The sequence below is a fragment of the Ailuropoda melanoleuca genome, chromosome 10, assembly GCF_002007445.2.
Source record: "Ailuropoda melanoleuca isolate Jingjing chromosome 10, ASM200744v2, whole genome shotgun sequence".
Taxonomy (NCBI): Eukaryota; Metazoa; Chordata; class Mammalia; order Carnivora; family Ursidae; genus Ailuropoda; species Ailuropoda melanoleuca.
Window position 1 is genome coordinate 95,922,190 of NC_048227.1, and position 17,060 is coordinate 95,939,249.

Genomic DNA, 17,060 nt, shown 5'->3' on the forward strand with positions numbered 1-17,060 from the left:
GAAATATTTTAAAGAATCACACAGAAGGGGCGCCTGGGTGGCACAGCGGTTAAGCATCTGACTTCAGCTCAGGGTGTGATCCCGGTGTTATGGGATCGAGCCCCACATCAGGCTCCTCCACTATGAGCCTGCTTCTTCCTCTCCCACTCCCCCTGCTTGTGTTCCCGCTCTCGCTGGCTGTCTCTATCTCTGTCGAATAAATAAATAAAATCTTTAAAAAAAAAAAAAAAGAATCACACAGAAAATAAGAATTTCAAAAGGTGTTTTATGTAATTATCTCCTTTAAAACCTACATGGACATTGTAAGATTTAAATAATACTTTCTAGGCATTTAGAAGACAGTAATAATAATAATTAAATAAATTCTTAAAATGTAGTTATTATGGTTATCATCCCTTAGTATTTTTAGGATTTTTACACTCTGATGTCCAGGGATCAGAACATGGTGTGAATCTTAAAGTCCTGACCACAATTACACTATTTATTCCCAACATTTCCTCATCCACAACTAAATCATTTAGGATTTCATCTTTGCTTAATTTTTAGATTAAAATCTATTATTTTCATGGGGGGATTATTGCAATATAATATTCAAATAGGTAGAAATATACTTGTTCCAGCTCCCTCAGGTATGTGATTTCTATTTTTTAAGTTGCCCTTGTGAGGAGTAAACTAGGTGATAATTTTAATGTCTTTTAAAGCACTGCCTTCCATTATGTTCTTGTACTGTTGGCTAGGGAAGCAGAATAGAACATCTAGTATGACTTTTCCAAGTTATTGCTCAAATACATTTAACTAAGTTGTGCTATAAACTTTTCTATCACTGTGCTGGAAAATAGTATCTGGTTCCGTCAGCCTACCAAGCTGGCATATATTTTGTAGTCTCCTGGACTATGGCCATAAGCACATTTGCATGTGAAGTCTACACAGACGATGTTCCATTTTGCTCACAAGTGTTAAAGTGTTTGAATTCCTTTTTTCCCCCTTTGCTTATGCTTATAATTTGTGAGGTACAAGGTAATAAACATCAACAAATAGAAACTAGGAAACATTTTAAATAACAAATCTCATCCGTGGAATCTTCATCACAGGTATGTCCTACTCAAGAACCAATGAAACGAAGAAGTTATAATATCTCACCTTGATTTTAGACAATTTCTTCTGGGTGGCTGACGAGTCTCCAGACATATCCGACCACCGGTGAAGCTCCTCCTTCGCTGAATGGAGCCAATCCGTGAATTCCTGGACCGCATCTAAATACATGAGGTGATCTTTCACAATCTCTTCCACTTTCCTCATTTTCTCCTAGTAGACAAAGAAAAGGCTACTTTAACGGGCATTATTGAGAATATGAAATCAGACAAAGCAACAGGTCTCTTAATGATTTCAGAAGATTTCATTCCTATTATTGAACTTTCTGTTTACATCTTAACATGAAAACATCAAATCTTAATTAGACTGAAAGGCTTTGAGGAAACAACCGTTTTCCTTTAAATTTACTTTAGTGTAGGTTACAACAAAAATCTATGCTGAATGAATATTTACTAACATCCCTCACTAATAATCCACTTAAAAATAATTATTATAATAACTATTCTTATTATCCAGGCAACAATACAGTGTGTTATTACTGTATTATCACAGTGTAATTACTATGTATAGTATTCTGCTCCGCACTTTAAATGCATTTTCTCATTTACCCCCCCAAAATTCCTGTGATGTAGATACTATGATTAACACTGTATTGTTGGAAAGGGCATTTACAGATGTTACAGAGGTTAAGTAACATGTCCAAAGCCAGACATACAAAGAAGGGACAAAGCCAGAGATAACATTTAGGTCTTTTTGACTCTAGAGTAATACAGTTTAACCATTATCAAAATAAAAATTAAGATAAACTAATACATAAGTTAAAAATTATAGTATTACTAACACAGAGAGTTCCCAAAAGGAAAACCAAGAAAAAGACGTTGTCACAAGCACACAAAAGAAAAATCATGGGGGAAAGTAAAGATTCAGAGAGGGAACTAAAAACAATTTTGATATTACAGAAAGGAGCCTATATCTGGAGAATAAGAATAGGAAAAGGCAGTTTATACTGCAATGAGACATGCACAAAATACACTGTACATGACAGAAATCTGAGAAGTAAATAGACTTGCATTTAATACAACAAATACAACAAATGACAACAAAAGAAAAAACTACAAATACTGACATTTGAGGCTCAATCTTACAAAGAAAAGAAATGGACTGACCAACATCCTAAGTGGAGAAAGATAAAAAACAAAGAATAAAAAATAATCCCAAGACTGCAGAAAGATAAGGATTCATGGGCATTAATAGGCGAGTACGATCTTCTTGTAATAACTGTTCACTAAATGTACAAATACTTTAAGAGCAGCCAGGTCCCGTAATTCAACCCACAGTATATATATATTTTTTTAATTAGAGAGACAGAGAGAGGGAGGGGCAGAGGGAGAGGGAGAGAATCTTAAATAGGCTCCATACCTAGTGTGGGGCCCAATACAGGGCTCTATCTCACAACCCTGAGATCATGACCTGAGCCAAAAATCAAGAGTCAGACTTAACCGACTGAGACACCCAGGCGCCCTGAACATCTAGTATATTCTTTACCTGAACCTTGAAGTTTTTTCTTCAATATAAAACACTAACCTTGGAAACAGTGACTATATCATTAAACTGTGTTCTCAGTTCCTCTTGAGCTGTTTCCTTGAAAGATTCATCCTCTGTCTTCTGGGAGAGCTCCCTGGACTTTGAGGCGAGACTCTGCAGGGCTCCGGCGTGACCTTCTGCCTCCGACACGATGGACTGGAAGTGGTCCAGAAGGGAAAACTTCTCCTTCAGACCTGGCTGTGGTTGCAAGGGATGCTCTACTTTTTGATCCACTGATTCCATCCACTGCTCCAACTGGTTTTTCCACTCTAGATAGTCATTCCATTTGCTAATCACAGACTCCAAAGTGCTAGAATTAATGTCACATATTACAAAAATAAGTTATCTCGACATCTCTACTGAAACCAAGTATGAGGGCACTGCATCCATGTTAGCTGTTTGACTGAAAGCTACTCTGTGATGAAAACACTGCTTTTAAGTGCAGGAAGAAACACTACGTCTCTGACCCACAACAGTTTCCTCAAGTGAAAATATATCTATGTCGAATTTGAAGTTAAGATGTTACAGTCATATAGGCATCTAGAGGTTTGCCTTCCAAATGCTAACTGATCTAAATAAATAGACAAAGTTACGTGTTTTGTTGTTAAAACATCAGCATTGGGGCACTGATTAAATTTTATTTAATATATATAAATTCTTATTTTTCTTGGACTCAGTTTACCTTATTCAAATCAGTTGATAACTATTTATTAACTAGAATTCAAAATTCAAGGTATTCTTTCTAAGTGAGTAATATCCTTAGATTGATTTTCACTTAAGGATATTTATGCACAGTGTTTAGTGCTCCTGAGTTGAACACGTGAAGGACCAAACGCTTACTGTAAGTCATATAAGTAACAGTCAAGTAAACAGCTCTCCAGGTTGTCAAGTAAAAGGCTCTCCAGACTGGCATCTTTAAAGAGCTTCCATTACTTAGCTTTACAAACTATCCTAAACTCATCTTCAGTGACCATTCCGAGAATCCCATGCATATGATTCCTATGATCCTGGAGTTAAATCTGTGGTAAACGTACTCCCAGCATCTCCTCAAATTGTTCCTTTTGCAAAAATACAAACCTTAACATAAGTGTTTTAAAGTGCTATTCTTTCCTCAAAGAATTTTCCAGAAAGTACAAATCAATCTCACCTCTCCAGAAGCAACTGCAGGCCCTGCATCATCCTACAGTCCCACACTATCTTAGTGACACAATCCAGCTCCGTGTTTTAGAATGCATGCTACCCTAGCCTCTGAGCACTTAGCAAGAAGTACTTTGTTTTGATGTGTTACTTTAGCTCAGTAATTGGAGAACTGCTACTGCTCAATATGTGGTTGTCCAATTTAATTTCTTGCTGAAAGGGCAGAATCAAGTGTTTGAATCTGCTTCTTGTATTTAACATTTTATTCCAACATCCGAAAACGATTCGCCCACATTGCTACTCACTTTTACTGGAGCTGGCCCACCGCCAAGCACCGGAGGGTTAGTTCATGCTCCAGCGGTCCACACTATCACAACCATGGGGTCTGATTTTTTTTTCTTTGCAGACCACTATGACTTATTACTGAGATTTAAAGTACTGCTGACTTTGGGAGTCACCACTTATGTTCCATATTTAAAGGAAACAAAACAAAACAAAGCTTCCAAAATTTTAGTCATAACCATGCTTCACTGTTTACATTGGAGTGGGAATTGCAGGGTTGTTTTGTTTAGTTTTGTGATGAACTTTAATCTTATCTTCATCTATTTATATGCTATTCATTTACTTATTACTAAGCACACACTTCTCCAGTGACCTAACACTATATATAGCCTTCAGAATGTGGCTTCTGGAAGGTAATATAGTATCATTCTCACTGCAGGTCATTTATCCAACCAGCCGGCCAGATTACTTGTGGATACTTGGAAAAGAGAGGAAGGTAGAAATCACAACTCCTAAATGTAACAGCAACAACAACACCTGGTGTAACACAGTAGCTTATTTCCCTGCTCATCAGCGGCTGGTGCAGGGCTTCTCAGCAGGGGCACTGGGGCATCTTGGGCTGGCCAACTGTTGGCTGGGTGAAAATGCCCCCATGCACTGCAGGACTAAGCTCTTCTGGCTGCAGTCACTACAAGCCAGGGATGCACCCACCACCATGACAGTCAAAAACCCTACACACATTTCCACAGCCCCACTGTGGGTGACATGACTTCTGGCTGAGAAAGACATTCATACTTAAGCTCAATAGCTGCTAACAATTTAATTTCCTGTACGTTCCCCTAAAAAGGGAAAAGTTTTTAACTTGCTTTGATGAACTGAAAGGAGGTATCTTACTGGCCCATGTTGGGTACAAGATGCCATGAGAAACATTATGAAGATGCAAACATATGAGATGAAAATATTACACACCCACAACATGCACACACAAAACAAGCAAACAAACAAAACTATCTTTGCCATTACAGAAAATACAATCTAGGTGAACACAAGCAAGCATACAACTACTAAAATAACATGCTTGGTAACCCTACGGCAGGACGCTCTCAGCACTGCTTCAGCACTTCACTAACCCACTGGGTTTTATTTAGGCAAATAAACACTGAAAATAGTCTCCGTACCTCTGAGCATGGACGGAAGAGCTCATGATGTCAGCCCACACATCTTTAAGGGTCTGTAGCTGAGTCTGAATCACCTTCTGGCCTTGTTTGTTGCTACTTCTCAAGGCCTGTTCCCCTTTGCCAATGGCCATATTCAACTTAACTTCTCCTTCACCTTTCATCAGGAGTATATCCTATGAAGGAACAGTGAATACAGGTCAGTAGGAATATTAAAATCTCATATTTTTAGGAACTGTTATGTTTCCCATGAGAATCAAGGTAGGGAATACCTTACTTTATTTTTATTTATTTTTTTAAAGATTTTATTTGAGAGGCAAGAGCGAGCACGAGTGGGAGGGAAAGGCAGAGGGAGAGGGGGAAGCAGACTCCCTGCTGAGCAGGAAGCCCCATGCAGGTCTTGATCCCAGGACTCTGAGATCCTCACCTGAGCCAACGGTGGTTGCTTTAACCGACTGAGCCACCCAGGCAGCCCTACCTTACTCACTTTAAAATGAAAACACAACAACAACAAAATGAAAACACAACAACAAAATGAAAACACAACAACAAAATGAAAGCACAACAACAAACTCTGCACCCTATTGCAATATGGTACTTTATTTGAATATTAGACATTAGGAGTCTGGGAGTCAAGGATTAACTCCAATTTAAATTCTCGGGAAACTCAGGGCCACTAACCTAGAAATCGTACATCTATTGAATGTTGGTTTCAAAGTAAAAATAAATTATTTTGAAAATGAAGGCACACTTGTCAAAAACCTAACAGTCCCCTATCATCACTGCCTGGCTAACTTCTATCTTCCAAGTTCCCCTTCACTGACTGCAGTCTGGGTTGGTGACCTCCCTGTGTTTTGCTTCAGTCACGACCCCCAACTACATGGGGTATTGCAAGTTACAATTTACAGGTTAGTATCTCCCACTGGATGATGAACACCTAGAAAGCCAGCACTAATTTTAATGTCTATTTTCCCAACAGTTTTCACAGTGTTTGGAATAGAGTTAAGTATTCCACAATGTTTGCTGAATACTTACTAAGTGACATTAAAAATTATTTTAAAGCTTGAAACAAAAATGTTCCCTTACAAAGGGGAAACAGGGGCCCTCCATATTCCTTTTGCCAACATCATCTTTTCTGCATTGTGCCCTCAAATCTTCATTTAGAGGCTCCCAGAACTGGGACCCAACTCAAATGTTTGTGAACCTAAGCAAATTGGTCTTCAGAAGTTGTTAGTGTCTGGCGGGCCTACCTGTATTTGTAAGAGCCGCTTTTCCAAGGTGTCTTTGCTTCCAATGGTGCTCTCTGCAGCAGCCAGTCTGTCTTGAATGCCTTTCACCCAGGACCACATGCTCTGCAGGGCTTCCTCCAAGGCCTCGTGCTCCTGCAGGGCCACCTGGCAGTTCCGCAGTCTCTCTTTGGTCATTCTGAGTAAGTTCTGGTAGTTCGTGAGGAGCTGGGCACACAGGCGACCTTCTTTCCCAGCACCGTGGCCTTCTTCACTGAGAAGCTGCCCTCTCTGGGAAAGCTTATCCAGAGATTCTCTAAAGAAAACAGAAAGAAAAAATTGAATTCTGACATTCTGGACTGCAGCACAGTGACGAGTGATTGTTGATCCTGGAGAAGTCGCCAGACAAGAGCTCATAGCTGATGTGCCTTTAAAATGAAGATGCCGGGGATTTTCACATGGCTGGCTCTGCATTCTCTATGACTTCTGTGAATGCAGTCCATATACATCAGGGAATTTCATTCCATCTATGCTGTGCCTAGATCCTGGCCCCTGTATTATGAGAAATTCACTTCAGAAATGGCCCAGGGCTGCTTCTCCAGCCTCATCTCTTAACATCTCTGTTCCAACTAAATGCTCTAGCCGTGAAATGTCCTCAAATCCTCTGCTTTTTGGTGTATACATGGGAATGGATTCCTCCTTTGTGAAAACCCATCAATTCTCCTCTGCTTCCTTCCTAGTTGGTCTTTCAAAGCCCAGTGCAGGATCACCTCCCTAAGCAGCACTGACCTGACCCCGAGAGGGAGGAGAGTATAGGGCTCCTCGCCTGTCTGCCCTCTGCCCCTGTCTTGCTCTATCTCCTTAAACACCCTGTCTCAGTCCACAGGCTTTCACCTTCTAGAAGTCAGGGTTATCACATTCATCTCATATCCCCAGGACCCAACACAAAAGAATAAAGTGCAAAAAAAAAAAAAAAAACCAGTTTCTATCAAAAGGCCATTATATGAGTGCTGATGGGTTTCCTTGTTGTATCTTGGGTACTTGGCACATCTCAGTTTGGAGTTATGTTAATTAGGTGCAAGGAAAGTGTAGTCATATGTGGCTGGGTTGGCTTCCTCTTGTTTTACAGAGTTCTGAACTCCGATCAGCTTGTCTACCAGGAGCTCCCCAAGATACCAGAAAGGAGAGTGCAGATGTACGACATGAATTCTTGTGAGTACCAGAAAAAGAAAACAAACTTTATCTCTTACAAGGTCTGTCATTTTTTTTGGAGCCGCTACCAAGGACATAGTATCCTGTGGCCTTCTGGGAGATACATTATTTACATAATATTGCATCCACTCTAAATTACATTTCTTATAATCTGGTAAGACAAGAATTTGGCTTAAGCAACAATGTGAGTTAAATAATTCAGGACAATGTATATCACTTGTTACTATAAGAACTGCTTAATGGATGATAAAAGTTCAATAATTCTCAAATCTGGGGTACTTTAAAAAAAGGCATCCCCCCAAGATAGTTGAATACTTGAAATATTAAGATGAAAAGTCCAGGGGGGCTGTTGAGGATCAGGTGGCCAGCAAGTGAGAAGTCAGGTGACTCAGCTGGAGAAGCTGGGTGAAACGCAGAGTCCCTTAAGATTGTTTCAAGAAGTAGGGGCACCTAGGTGGCACAGCGGTTAAGCGTCTGCCTTCGGCTCAGGGCATGATCCCGGCGTTATGGGATAGAGCCCCACATCAGGCTCCTCTGCTATGAGCCTGCTTCTTCCTCTCCCACTCCCCCTGCTTATGTTCCCTCTCTCGCTGGCTGTCTCTATCTCTGTTGAATAAATAAGTAAAATCTTTAAAAAAAAAAAAAAAAAAGATTGTCTCAAGAAGTAACCAGTTACGAAGAGCCTGGGAGCAAGCACACTTAAGGACTCTTACCATCTGATCCTGGAATATCAGAGAGTAACAGCTCAAGATGAACACATAAAGTCATTTTAGAAGTTTGGAAGAAAGAGAGAAGTTGGTCTGGCCATGTTACATTGTATCTAGACCTGAGTCAAGATTTAAAAAGCAAATAAAATGCAGTGCAATTTTCAGAAAGCTATATAGTTAAAATAATACTGTTATCCTATTAATTCAGCAAATATTTTCTTTTTCTGGCACTATATCAAACATTGCGACTATAACAATGATAAAGACCTAAAGATCCCTGGCTTTGAGAAACTCATTGTCCGGGGCTGGCACATATAGAGTCAACAAAGAGTTTACCCCATGGGAAGGGCTCACGGAGATGGGACTGAAGCATTGCAGGGAAATTTTACAAGAGTCATCAAACTCGCACACTAATAAGAGCTATCAATACGGGTCATGTTTGTGTATTTGTTTGCATGTTTGTTTTTTAAGGCAAGGCATACTTGGCATGTTTGACCCAAAAGAAGACTCAGCAGAAACAAGGAATGAATGTGATCAGAATTAGACTCGAATTGATCAGTGTTGCTGATTTGTGTGATCAAGCAGGCTGGGTGCTAGCCTCTGCGGCTTCACACACGAGTGTGTCTGCTCTTTCAGAGGATAGATTAGAGGTTTTGGGTCAAGCTGTACTCCAAGTACCAACAAAGCAAGTGACAATGCCCACTGGATTATGAATTTAGGGAGCAAAGCCCTGAAGCTGGTGGAATGAGTCAAAAGCACAGTCCAGAGAACTTTGCCTGGGCCAGGAGCCAGAAATGTTTGCACAGTCGGGAAACAATGAAGAGACGAATACTGCAGTGGAGAAGAGGAACCTCCAGGATAGTCAGACTTAATGACTATACCTTTTGATTTGCTAAGAATCTGGTGAGGATGGGGGTGGATTGAAAATGGAGCTAGATACTGAAGTGTGTGAAGACTATACGGAAACGTGTCCTATAGCATTATTTCCCTAAGTGAAGAGTACCTTTATAAGGACCTTCTATCCTAATAATAACCTTTAAGAAGAAAGTATGCTATTACTTAGCAGCATAATGCTTACAGGCTAATATCAAGAAATACAGGAAATGAGTGGCCTGTCCAATTTGTTGAGTAAAGGGAGGTAGATGCAGATAGCTCCTCATTTCCATCCTTATGTTCTCTCTAGAATACCACTCTGCCATTGAGAACACTGCATAATCATCTGTATTCTAGACATTTAGAGACAGAAACATATACATATATACAATGGAATATTACTCAGCCATCAAAAAGAACGATTTCACAACATTTACAGCAACATGGACGGGACCGGAGGAGATAACGCTAAGTGAAATAAGTCAAGCAGAGAAAGACAATTATCATATGGTTTCACTCATTTATGGAACGTAAGAAATAGGAAGATCGGTAGAAGAAAGGGAAGAAGGAAAGAGGGGTAAACAGAAGGGGGAATGCACCATGAGAGACTATGGACTCTGGGAAACAAACTGAGGGCTTCAGAGGGGAGCGGGGTGGGGGATTGGGATAGGATGTTGATGGGTATTAAGGAGGGCACGTATTGCATGGTGCACTGGGTGTTATAAGCAAGTAATGAATCATGGAACTTTACATCAAAAACTAGGGATATACTGTATGGTGACTAACGTAATATAATAAAAAATTATTATAAAAAAAAGAAGAAACATATACAACCACCACTAACTAACCAACCTACCAACCAACCAATTAACAATCAAACCAAATAACCAACCAACCAGACAAACAAAAACCTGTTAGTAGGGAAAGGACCTACTTCATTTCAGCACCATACCTTGCAGCCAGTAGTTCTCCTAGAAACATTTCAACTTTATGGACTTCATTCTTCTTCTCAGGAATGTGCTGTTTACTCTCCCCTAAGTTTTCTGTACTTAACCTTTCATCCATTTCATGGATCCATAAGTTCAGTTTTCTATGCTGATCCTCAAAGCTAAAGAAAAGAAAATACTCTGTAGAAATTCTTCTGCACTCATTACAATAAATAAATTCTAATATTTGAGGTCACAATGTCTATGGCAATTAAAATCTCATGAATTTTCAAGTATGGAAGAAAACCTAACAATAAGCCCATCCAAATTATCACTTTTTTCAGTAACAAAATGAAAAATCATGGAAATTTCTCTTCAGATCCTATCTTGCTGAACTGATTTCCTGGTAATCAGCTGGTAATTATCAGCAAGATTACATCCCCATGTCAATGTGTACTTAACTTTGTGTCTTACTACAGGGACTCTGAATTGGGGCCATTAGATGAAATAGGGCCATGGAAGCCCTAGGAAAAGAAGGGGTCATCTTTGTGTCTTTGTATTTTATGGAGATTCAAATATGGCACAAGAGCACAAGGGCTCTGAGTTTCAAAACAACATAAGTTCTCTAAGAAACCTGGACAAGAGTAAAGCAAATTACTCTTTGACCAGAAAGGCATTTTGATTATACTGACATCTTTTTCCCCCTATTTTTTTCCTTCTAATTTTATATTCACCCCTGTTGACATAGCTTCCTGATTGGAATCTTCATTCATAGAAATTAGGCAAGTGTTTTCTGCCATCACTCCAACCCAACAGAAGTAGGGGCAAAGAAAAGACTTGGATAATCTAAAATCCGGATATCAAAGCTCTCAGATTTTGAGTTAAGCAAATAGACAAGAATACATGCATGTATGCCATTTACAGTAACAAGTGAATATAATTCCTTACATTTTCTATATAGAAAATAAAGCCAAATAGTCCCATGAGAGTCCAAGCGATTAATTATTATCCTAGTATGAACCTGTACTTTCAAATAGTATTTATTTATTCACAGTGGCTCTTTTCTCAAAGTCTTTGAAAACATATTCTGTGTGTGATGAAGTCTACACTTATCAAAACAACCTACCTCCCAAGTTCTAAAGCACAGTCTTGAAGAGCCTGCTTGTCTTTAAGGCATTGTTTCAGAAATGTTTGAAATTCTTCATTAGCCTTTGTAATTTGTTCCTGAATGCTGCTGACAATTTGTTTAGACACATGTGCATACAATGTTTGTCCTTCTTGAGTCACAGCATCAAGCTTGCTCTGCCCATCACTGATTGAGTCCAGAATGTTCTGTTTCAAGAAATTAAGGTAAATAAAGTATTTGCTTTTATTTGGGGACCCTGGAGCATGGGAGCACTGATTACAATTCTGAGTTGAGATAGTAGAGCAAGAGAAGAAAGAGCCCAGAGCCCAAAGGCAGAAAGTCTTTAATAAGGCCACAGTGAGAATGTACAACTAGATAGACTCAAGGCTCATAATAGAGGATGGTGCCAGCCAGTCACTGGAAACACTGAGGGCTAAACTGTGAACAAGACCAGCCTGTAAAGGAGGGTGTTCCCATCAAGGTCTTGCTCTCAGCCTCTCCCCATTCTCACTGTCCCAGCTCAGCCCATGCTCTACTTCTTCACACGTTAATGTGACACCCTCTAACTGGAGAGCTACCTGCACCCCTCCTCCTCTTCTGAACCACCCTGCACACAAAGTCCTCCCTTCAGGTCCCACCTTTTCTTGGTATGCACCTCATCCTTGAAAGATCATATGCATGAGCATGGCTTCAGCCAAGAAAAAGAACTCCAGAACTGTTGACTGAGCCCTGCTTCTCCTCTGAGCTCCAGGCTGGCGTTTGTGATGGTCACTCAGACTTTTCTTTGTGGAGTTAGTTCCACTGCATCTCAAGCTTAAAGGGGATAGTTCCACATTTAAATTCACCATGCCTCCTGGAAAACCAACTTCCTTTATCATAATGATCTTCCTACTGTGACTTTTCATGAGTTATCTACATAACTGTCCTCACTGATTAGGCTACAAAAATCCTCATGTTCCTCATTCTTTTAAAAAAAATATTTTTAATTAATAATTAACATAGTGCTTTGTTCAGATGAGCTACTTGAAAACTTGTCCAAAATTGTTTGAGTCAATCACTTCTGAACTCTGCTTCTTGTCCAAAACTTAGTCTGAGTCCATCACTTCTTTTTTTTTTTTTTTTTTTTTAAAATTTTTTTTTTTTNATTTGACAGAGATAGAGACAGCTAGCGAGAGAGGGAACACAAGCAGGGGGAGTGGGAGAGGAAGAAGCAGGCTCATAGTAGAGGAGCCTGATGTGGGGCTCGATCCCGTAACGTCGGGATCACGCCCTGAGCCGAAGGCAGACGCTTAACCGCTGTGCCACCCAGGCGCCCCTGAGTCCATCACTTCTGAACTCTGCTTCACAATGGCTTTTTCCTTCCTGAAGTCATGTATTTTTCATAGCCAGTAAAACCTGTATTATCTATTGCTTTGAGTATGTCTTAGCTCCAAATCTAGACTGTGTGTTATTAAAAAGCACAAGCCATGTCTTCTTTTTAAAATGCCTCCACAATAGTGATATGGAATAGATGGAATTATTTATGTTTTTACTGCTAGAAAAATTAAAACTTGGTTTAGTTTTGAATGAATTCCAAAGAATGGTCAAAAGGCTAAAAGAGGGAAGAACGGAATCTAGAAATTCTGTAGCTCTTATTTTCCCAACTTACTTTTCATATTGCCTATCTCCTTATGACTCAAGAAATCTAATTCTGTTAGAGAAGAAGAAAAGTTTGAATAAAATTAGAAGATCTGTGGAAAGACATGATTTAGGTCTGACTTCAAGTCATGGGAATGCAGCTTAGAGAAGACGACGAAGCATGGCCAGCTTTCATACCTGAAGATCATGGAGCTTTGCCTCTAGAACTTTGCTGTCGCCAGTTCGATCAGATGATTCTTTTGCTGCTGCCTTTATTCCAGAAAACCACTCTTGGAATTCCTGCATGGACTCTTTTGAAAGTAATGAAAATGAGAAATACATCCAAAACATTGAACGAGCTTCTAGGATTACCACAATGAATTAATTCTGGCCTTCAGCTCACTGCATCTTGCCTTACGAAATATTTCAGTAATAATATAATAATAATATAGCATATACTACAGCATGACTGTTCATGGCAGGACTGAGAAATTATCCAGGGAAAAGACTGAAAAGAAATTTGTATTCCTGAAATATCTGATTTCCCACTGTCTTTCTTTCTCTTGGTAAAGAAAGATAATTGTCGGAATGTGGAAGACAGCAAAGGGAGAAAGGCTCTAGTCATTTTTATGGCAAAGGAAGGAGCCATCTCCTCTTTCCGCCAGGCTGACTTGAGAGTCATTCCGCATCGTCATCAGGGCAGAGGCACAGATGTGTGGGAAGCAGAGTCGGGGACATATGACTGGCAATTTCCTGAACTACATGGCTGCTGCTGTTTCATGGCCTCTCCTAATTTCCACGTATACTGTGTTAGTTCATCACAGCAGTGGAAATAGTTTTCCACACAAATGTGCTATATGTAGAAAATCCAGATGAAATTCGGAATCCTTGAAACAGTGGATTCCTACTTTCTTGGGGAGAAAGAGGAAGAACCCAGCTTATGGCAAGAGCCCAAGCACAGCAATTCCACTGCTCAAATCTCGACACACAAATGAATTTAAAACGATCTTCTTCTGGAAAGTTTTATCCAACTATTGCTGGCAGTTTCTAGGCAGCATTTGGCTTGGATTCTTTCTGGTAAACAAACGATTCATGCTAAGCCCTGTCAGAGCTCACCATTGAAGTGCTTCTCCACAGAATCCTGAAGGCTGGCCTGCGTTTTGGAGCACAACTGGCTCACAGCTTCATGGTTCTTTGTGAGCCCCGTCAGAGCACTGCCCAGGCTCTCCAACTCGACAGAATGGTACTTGCGGCACAAACTGTTGAGATTTTCTTGGGTGGAGCTGATGTTGCTTTGTTGACTTTGAAGTTCCTTTTGTATTTCCTACAGAATGAAAGAATGCCATGAAGGATATTCATCCCATTCAAGGGAAATATCCCCTCTACTCCACTATGGCACTTTTTGGAAACTGATGCTGTTGAAATCCACTCTGTAATGTACGCATTATTGTGGGCTTTTTTTTTTTTTTTTTCAGTGTTTGTAATAGATCTGTTGACTCCTGCAGAATTTTGCCCAGTTCTCCTTGGGAACAACTGCAAATAGCTGTTGAAAGGTATTAGGATTTGAGTTATGGTCTAGGATTCCAAGCAAATTGAATACGTTCTCAGGGATTCCAGCCCATGATCTTGGGTTTAGTCAATTGATTAGAAACTATTAATGGAGTCATCTCCTAAGTCCACATTCTTTGATGGGCTGCTAGGGCTTTGTTCCAGGGTCACAGGCCACACCAAAAGCACCAGTAGTTATTTTTTAAATATATGAACTAATCTTAAATACAATAAGAAAATATGCTAAAGAGAACAGATCACTTATGTTGAACAGTCATCTCAACTCACAAGCTTTACAGACAGTTGATCAGGAACATTCTCTCTATGGACAGATGACATGGAAGCAAAATGTTGTGTCTCCACTTTTTTGTTTGTTTGTTTGTTTAAATATATCCTTCTCTAGATAAAAGCAGTCATACCGACAATAAAATAATTAAGAAATGAAAAACTATTTGGCCTTCAAATTTGAAAATTCATGGAAAGTCAAACAGGTCTTCTATAGTCTTTACGCATTTACTAAAACACATATTATTACAAGCATAGCTTATGAGCAGGTCCTACGGTAATGCATGCTTCCTATTTTTAGATTATTCATCTTCAATTTCCTACTACCTACATTCATTTCTCCACCTGCCAACTCATTTTGCTGTGTCCACTATCACGAATTAGATGGCCTGGTGGTAACACAGGTAATTGAGAGCAAAGATTATATTTTTATTCCAGTCACCACAAACCAGGAAAACCAATATTACCATTGGAAGTATGCATGCTTAATGATAGGTGATTACCTACCTTTACTTTTTTCAGCCCTTCCCATGTCTCGGTCTGGGCACAGTTCATCAATGATTCTTCCACTTTTGTCAGCCAGCTCGTTATGTCATTAATAAATTTCTCCACCTGTGTACTCTGAGCAGTAAAATCTTTCAAGGTTCCTTTTGCTTCTTCAGTAATTTCTTTGGCATGCTCCAGTTTCTGCCTTAGGTCTGCTTCTATAAACTAAACATAAAGTAAGATTTCATTAAAATATGTGAAGACCAGAACACTCATTCTATAGGAATTCTGTTCATGTGTGGCTTAATTGTAAAAAACACCTAAGCCTAACCATGGATGCTAATTCAACTTTTCTAAGAAGGGAAATCAGTGGGTACAAGTGGTCAAACATTGTAGGTGACAGCAATGTGGAAACAGTAAGGGTTACAGTTGACATTGGATGTTAGAGTGGCAGTTCTGATGAGGGTCCAAGGAATACATAAGATCACATTTCAAAAGCAGAGCTCAACCTATGCAGAGTTACCAAGTTGGTGACCAAAACCCTGCTCTTACTTCTTCCTGGGAAACACACATTTTATGCCCTGATGTAACCACTACTTTGAACAAACACCATTGTAGGATTTTATCATAAAGCAATTTTATTTTTGTCTCCCACTTTATTCAGTGAGGCTACTTCTCTCCTCCCAAATGATTTGTTTCGGGGGACTCCTGACTTTTCTGGCCTGACAGATAATAAACGGACTTATAATCAAGATAAAATGCAAATGGTTTCAAGTCCACAATTAAAACATCTAGGCCCATTTAGTAATCAAAACTTTGTACTGAAAGTTAACTGACAGTTAAGGCTTTTTTCTTATCCCCAGCTCAGATCTGCTACAAACGGGAAGCCCATCTGAAGAAAAGACCCAAGTGCAGCTTTGTCTTTCTTCACTTTATTTCTATTCCCCACATTCTACAGCTTCTGACCCCTACAGGCTTGGACAAGCAGGAGGTGGGTGAGGGTCTCTAAAACTTTTGATGACTATTGTGAGCTGGCATCTGAGCTCCTAGGCCAGGTGATGTTTTACATTCTCTCCTGTCACAGGCCTTAATCTGCAGGGCTTTTCTGAGACTCCCCTCCCTGCTGGGACCTCCCACTGACATTGCCTACATGAAAGCAGTACACTCCTGTTTCTCCTTCCTCAGCCTGTGGGCAGCTCTGTTTCTCACTGCTGAGGCCTGTTCCTCCCCAGAAAGCCTTCCTAGATAACCTGAGATATCCACAAACTGATGCTTTCTCCTTGCCTTTCCTCCAATAATTCACTTCTTGGCGGGGGGTCACACTCCGGCATTCACACCAGATGGTTCTAAGATGCACGACACTCAAAACAATCACTTCTCCTTTGGCAAATACATCGTTAGCCATAAAGTCTCTCCGGGGAGTTAGAGAGTAGACTCCAGGGTCCACCAACTGCAGGGGCACATGTCATTCTCTCTAGATGGTACCCCTGAAACACTTCTCCTTATTTTGAGGTAAGGACCAGGTGCCCCAGTACCTCTACATTGAGTATGTGTGGTGGGGAGGGGGGTGGTGAGAAAGCAGTGTACAATGGTAGCTCTCTCCCAAAACCCTGCCTCCATCTGAACTCTTCAGAAGTCCACCTGTTGCCCATTTATATCCTTGACACAGGAGACATGCATAAATACTCAGTTTTAATTTTCTATATGATTGGCACCCTTTGCCTCTTCCTGCTTCGGGTGAAATTCTAACATTCTGGTATATGTATATCATCCACCGATGATAC

At 40.1% G+C, this 17,060-nt stretch overlaps 1 protein-coding gene across 13 annotated transcripts in view; it reads right to left on the reverse strand.

The window, feature by feature from the left end:
• The window catches only part of SYNE1 (spectrin repeat containing nuclear envelope protein 1), a 437,003-nt gene that overhangs the window by 223,814 nt on the left and 196,129 nt on the right, over window positions 1-17,060 (reverse strand). For all 13 annotated transcript variants that reach the window (XM_034669323.1, XM_034669329.1, XM_034669326.1 and 10 more), the window contains 9 exons: window positions 15,298-15,501; window positions 14,074-14,281; window positions 13,156-13,268; window positions 11,341-11,546; window positions 10,241-10,396; window positions 6,521-6,812; window positions 5,274-5,446; window positions 2,677-2,986; window positions 1,141-1,305 (listed from right to left, as the gene is read on the reverse strand). In XM_034669323.1, the coding sequence (XP_034525214.1) occupies window positions 1,141-1,305; window positions 2,677-2,986; window positions 5,274-5,446; window positions 6,521-6,812; window positions 10,241-10,396; window positions 11,341-11,546; window positions 13,156-13,268; window positions 14,074-14,281; window positions 15,298-15,501 (1,827 nt within the window). The remainder of the gene's footprint in view (window positions 1-1,140; window positions 1,306-2,676; window positions 2,987-5,273; window positions 5,447-6,520; window positions 6,813-10,240; window positions 10,397-11,340; window positions 11,547-13,155; window positions 13,269-14,073; window positions 14,282-15,297; window positions 15,502-17,060) is intronic.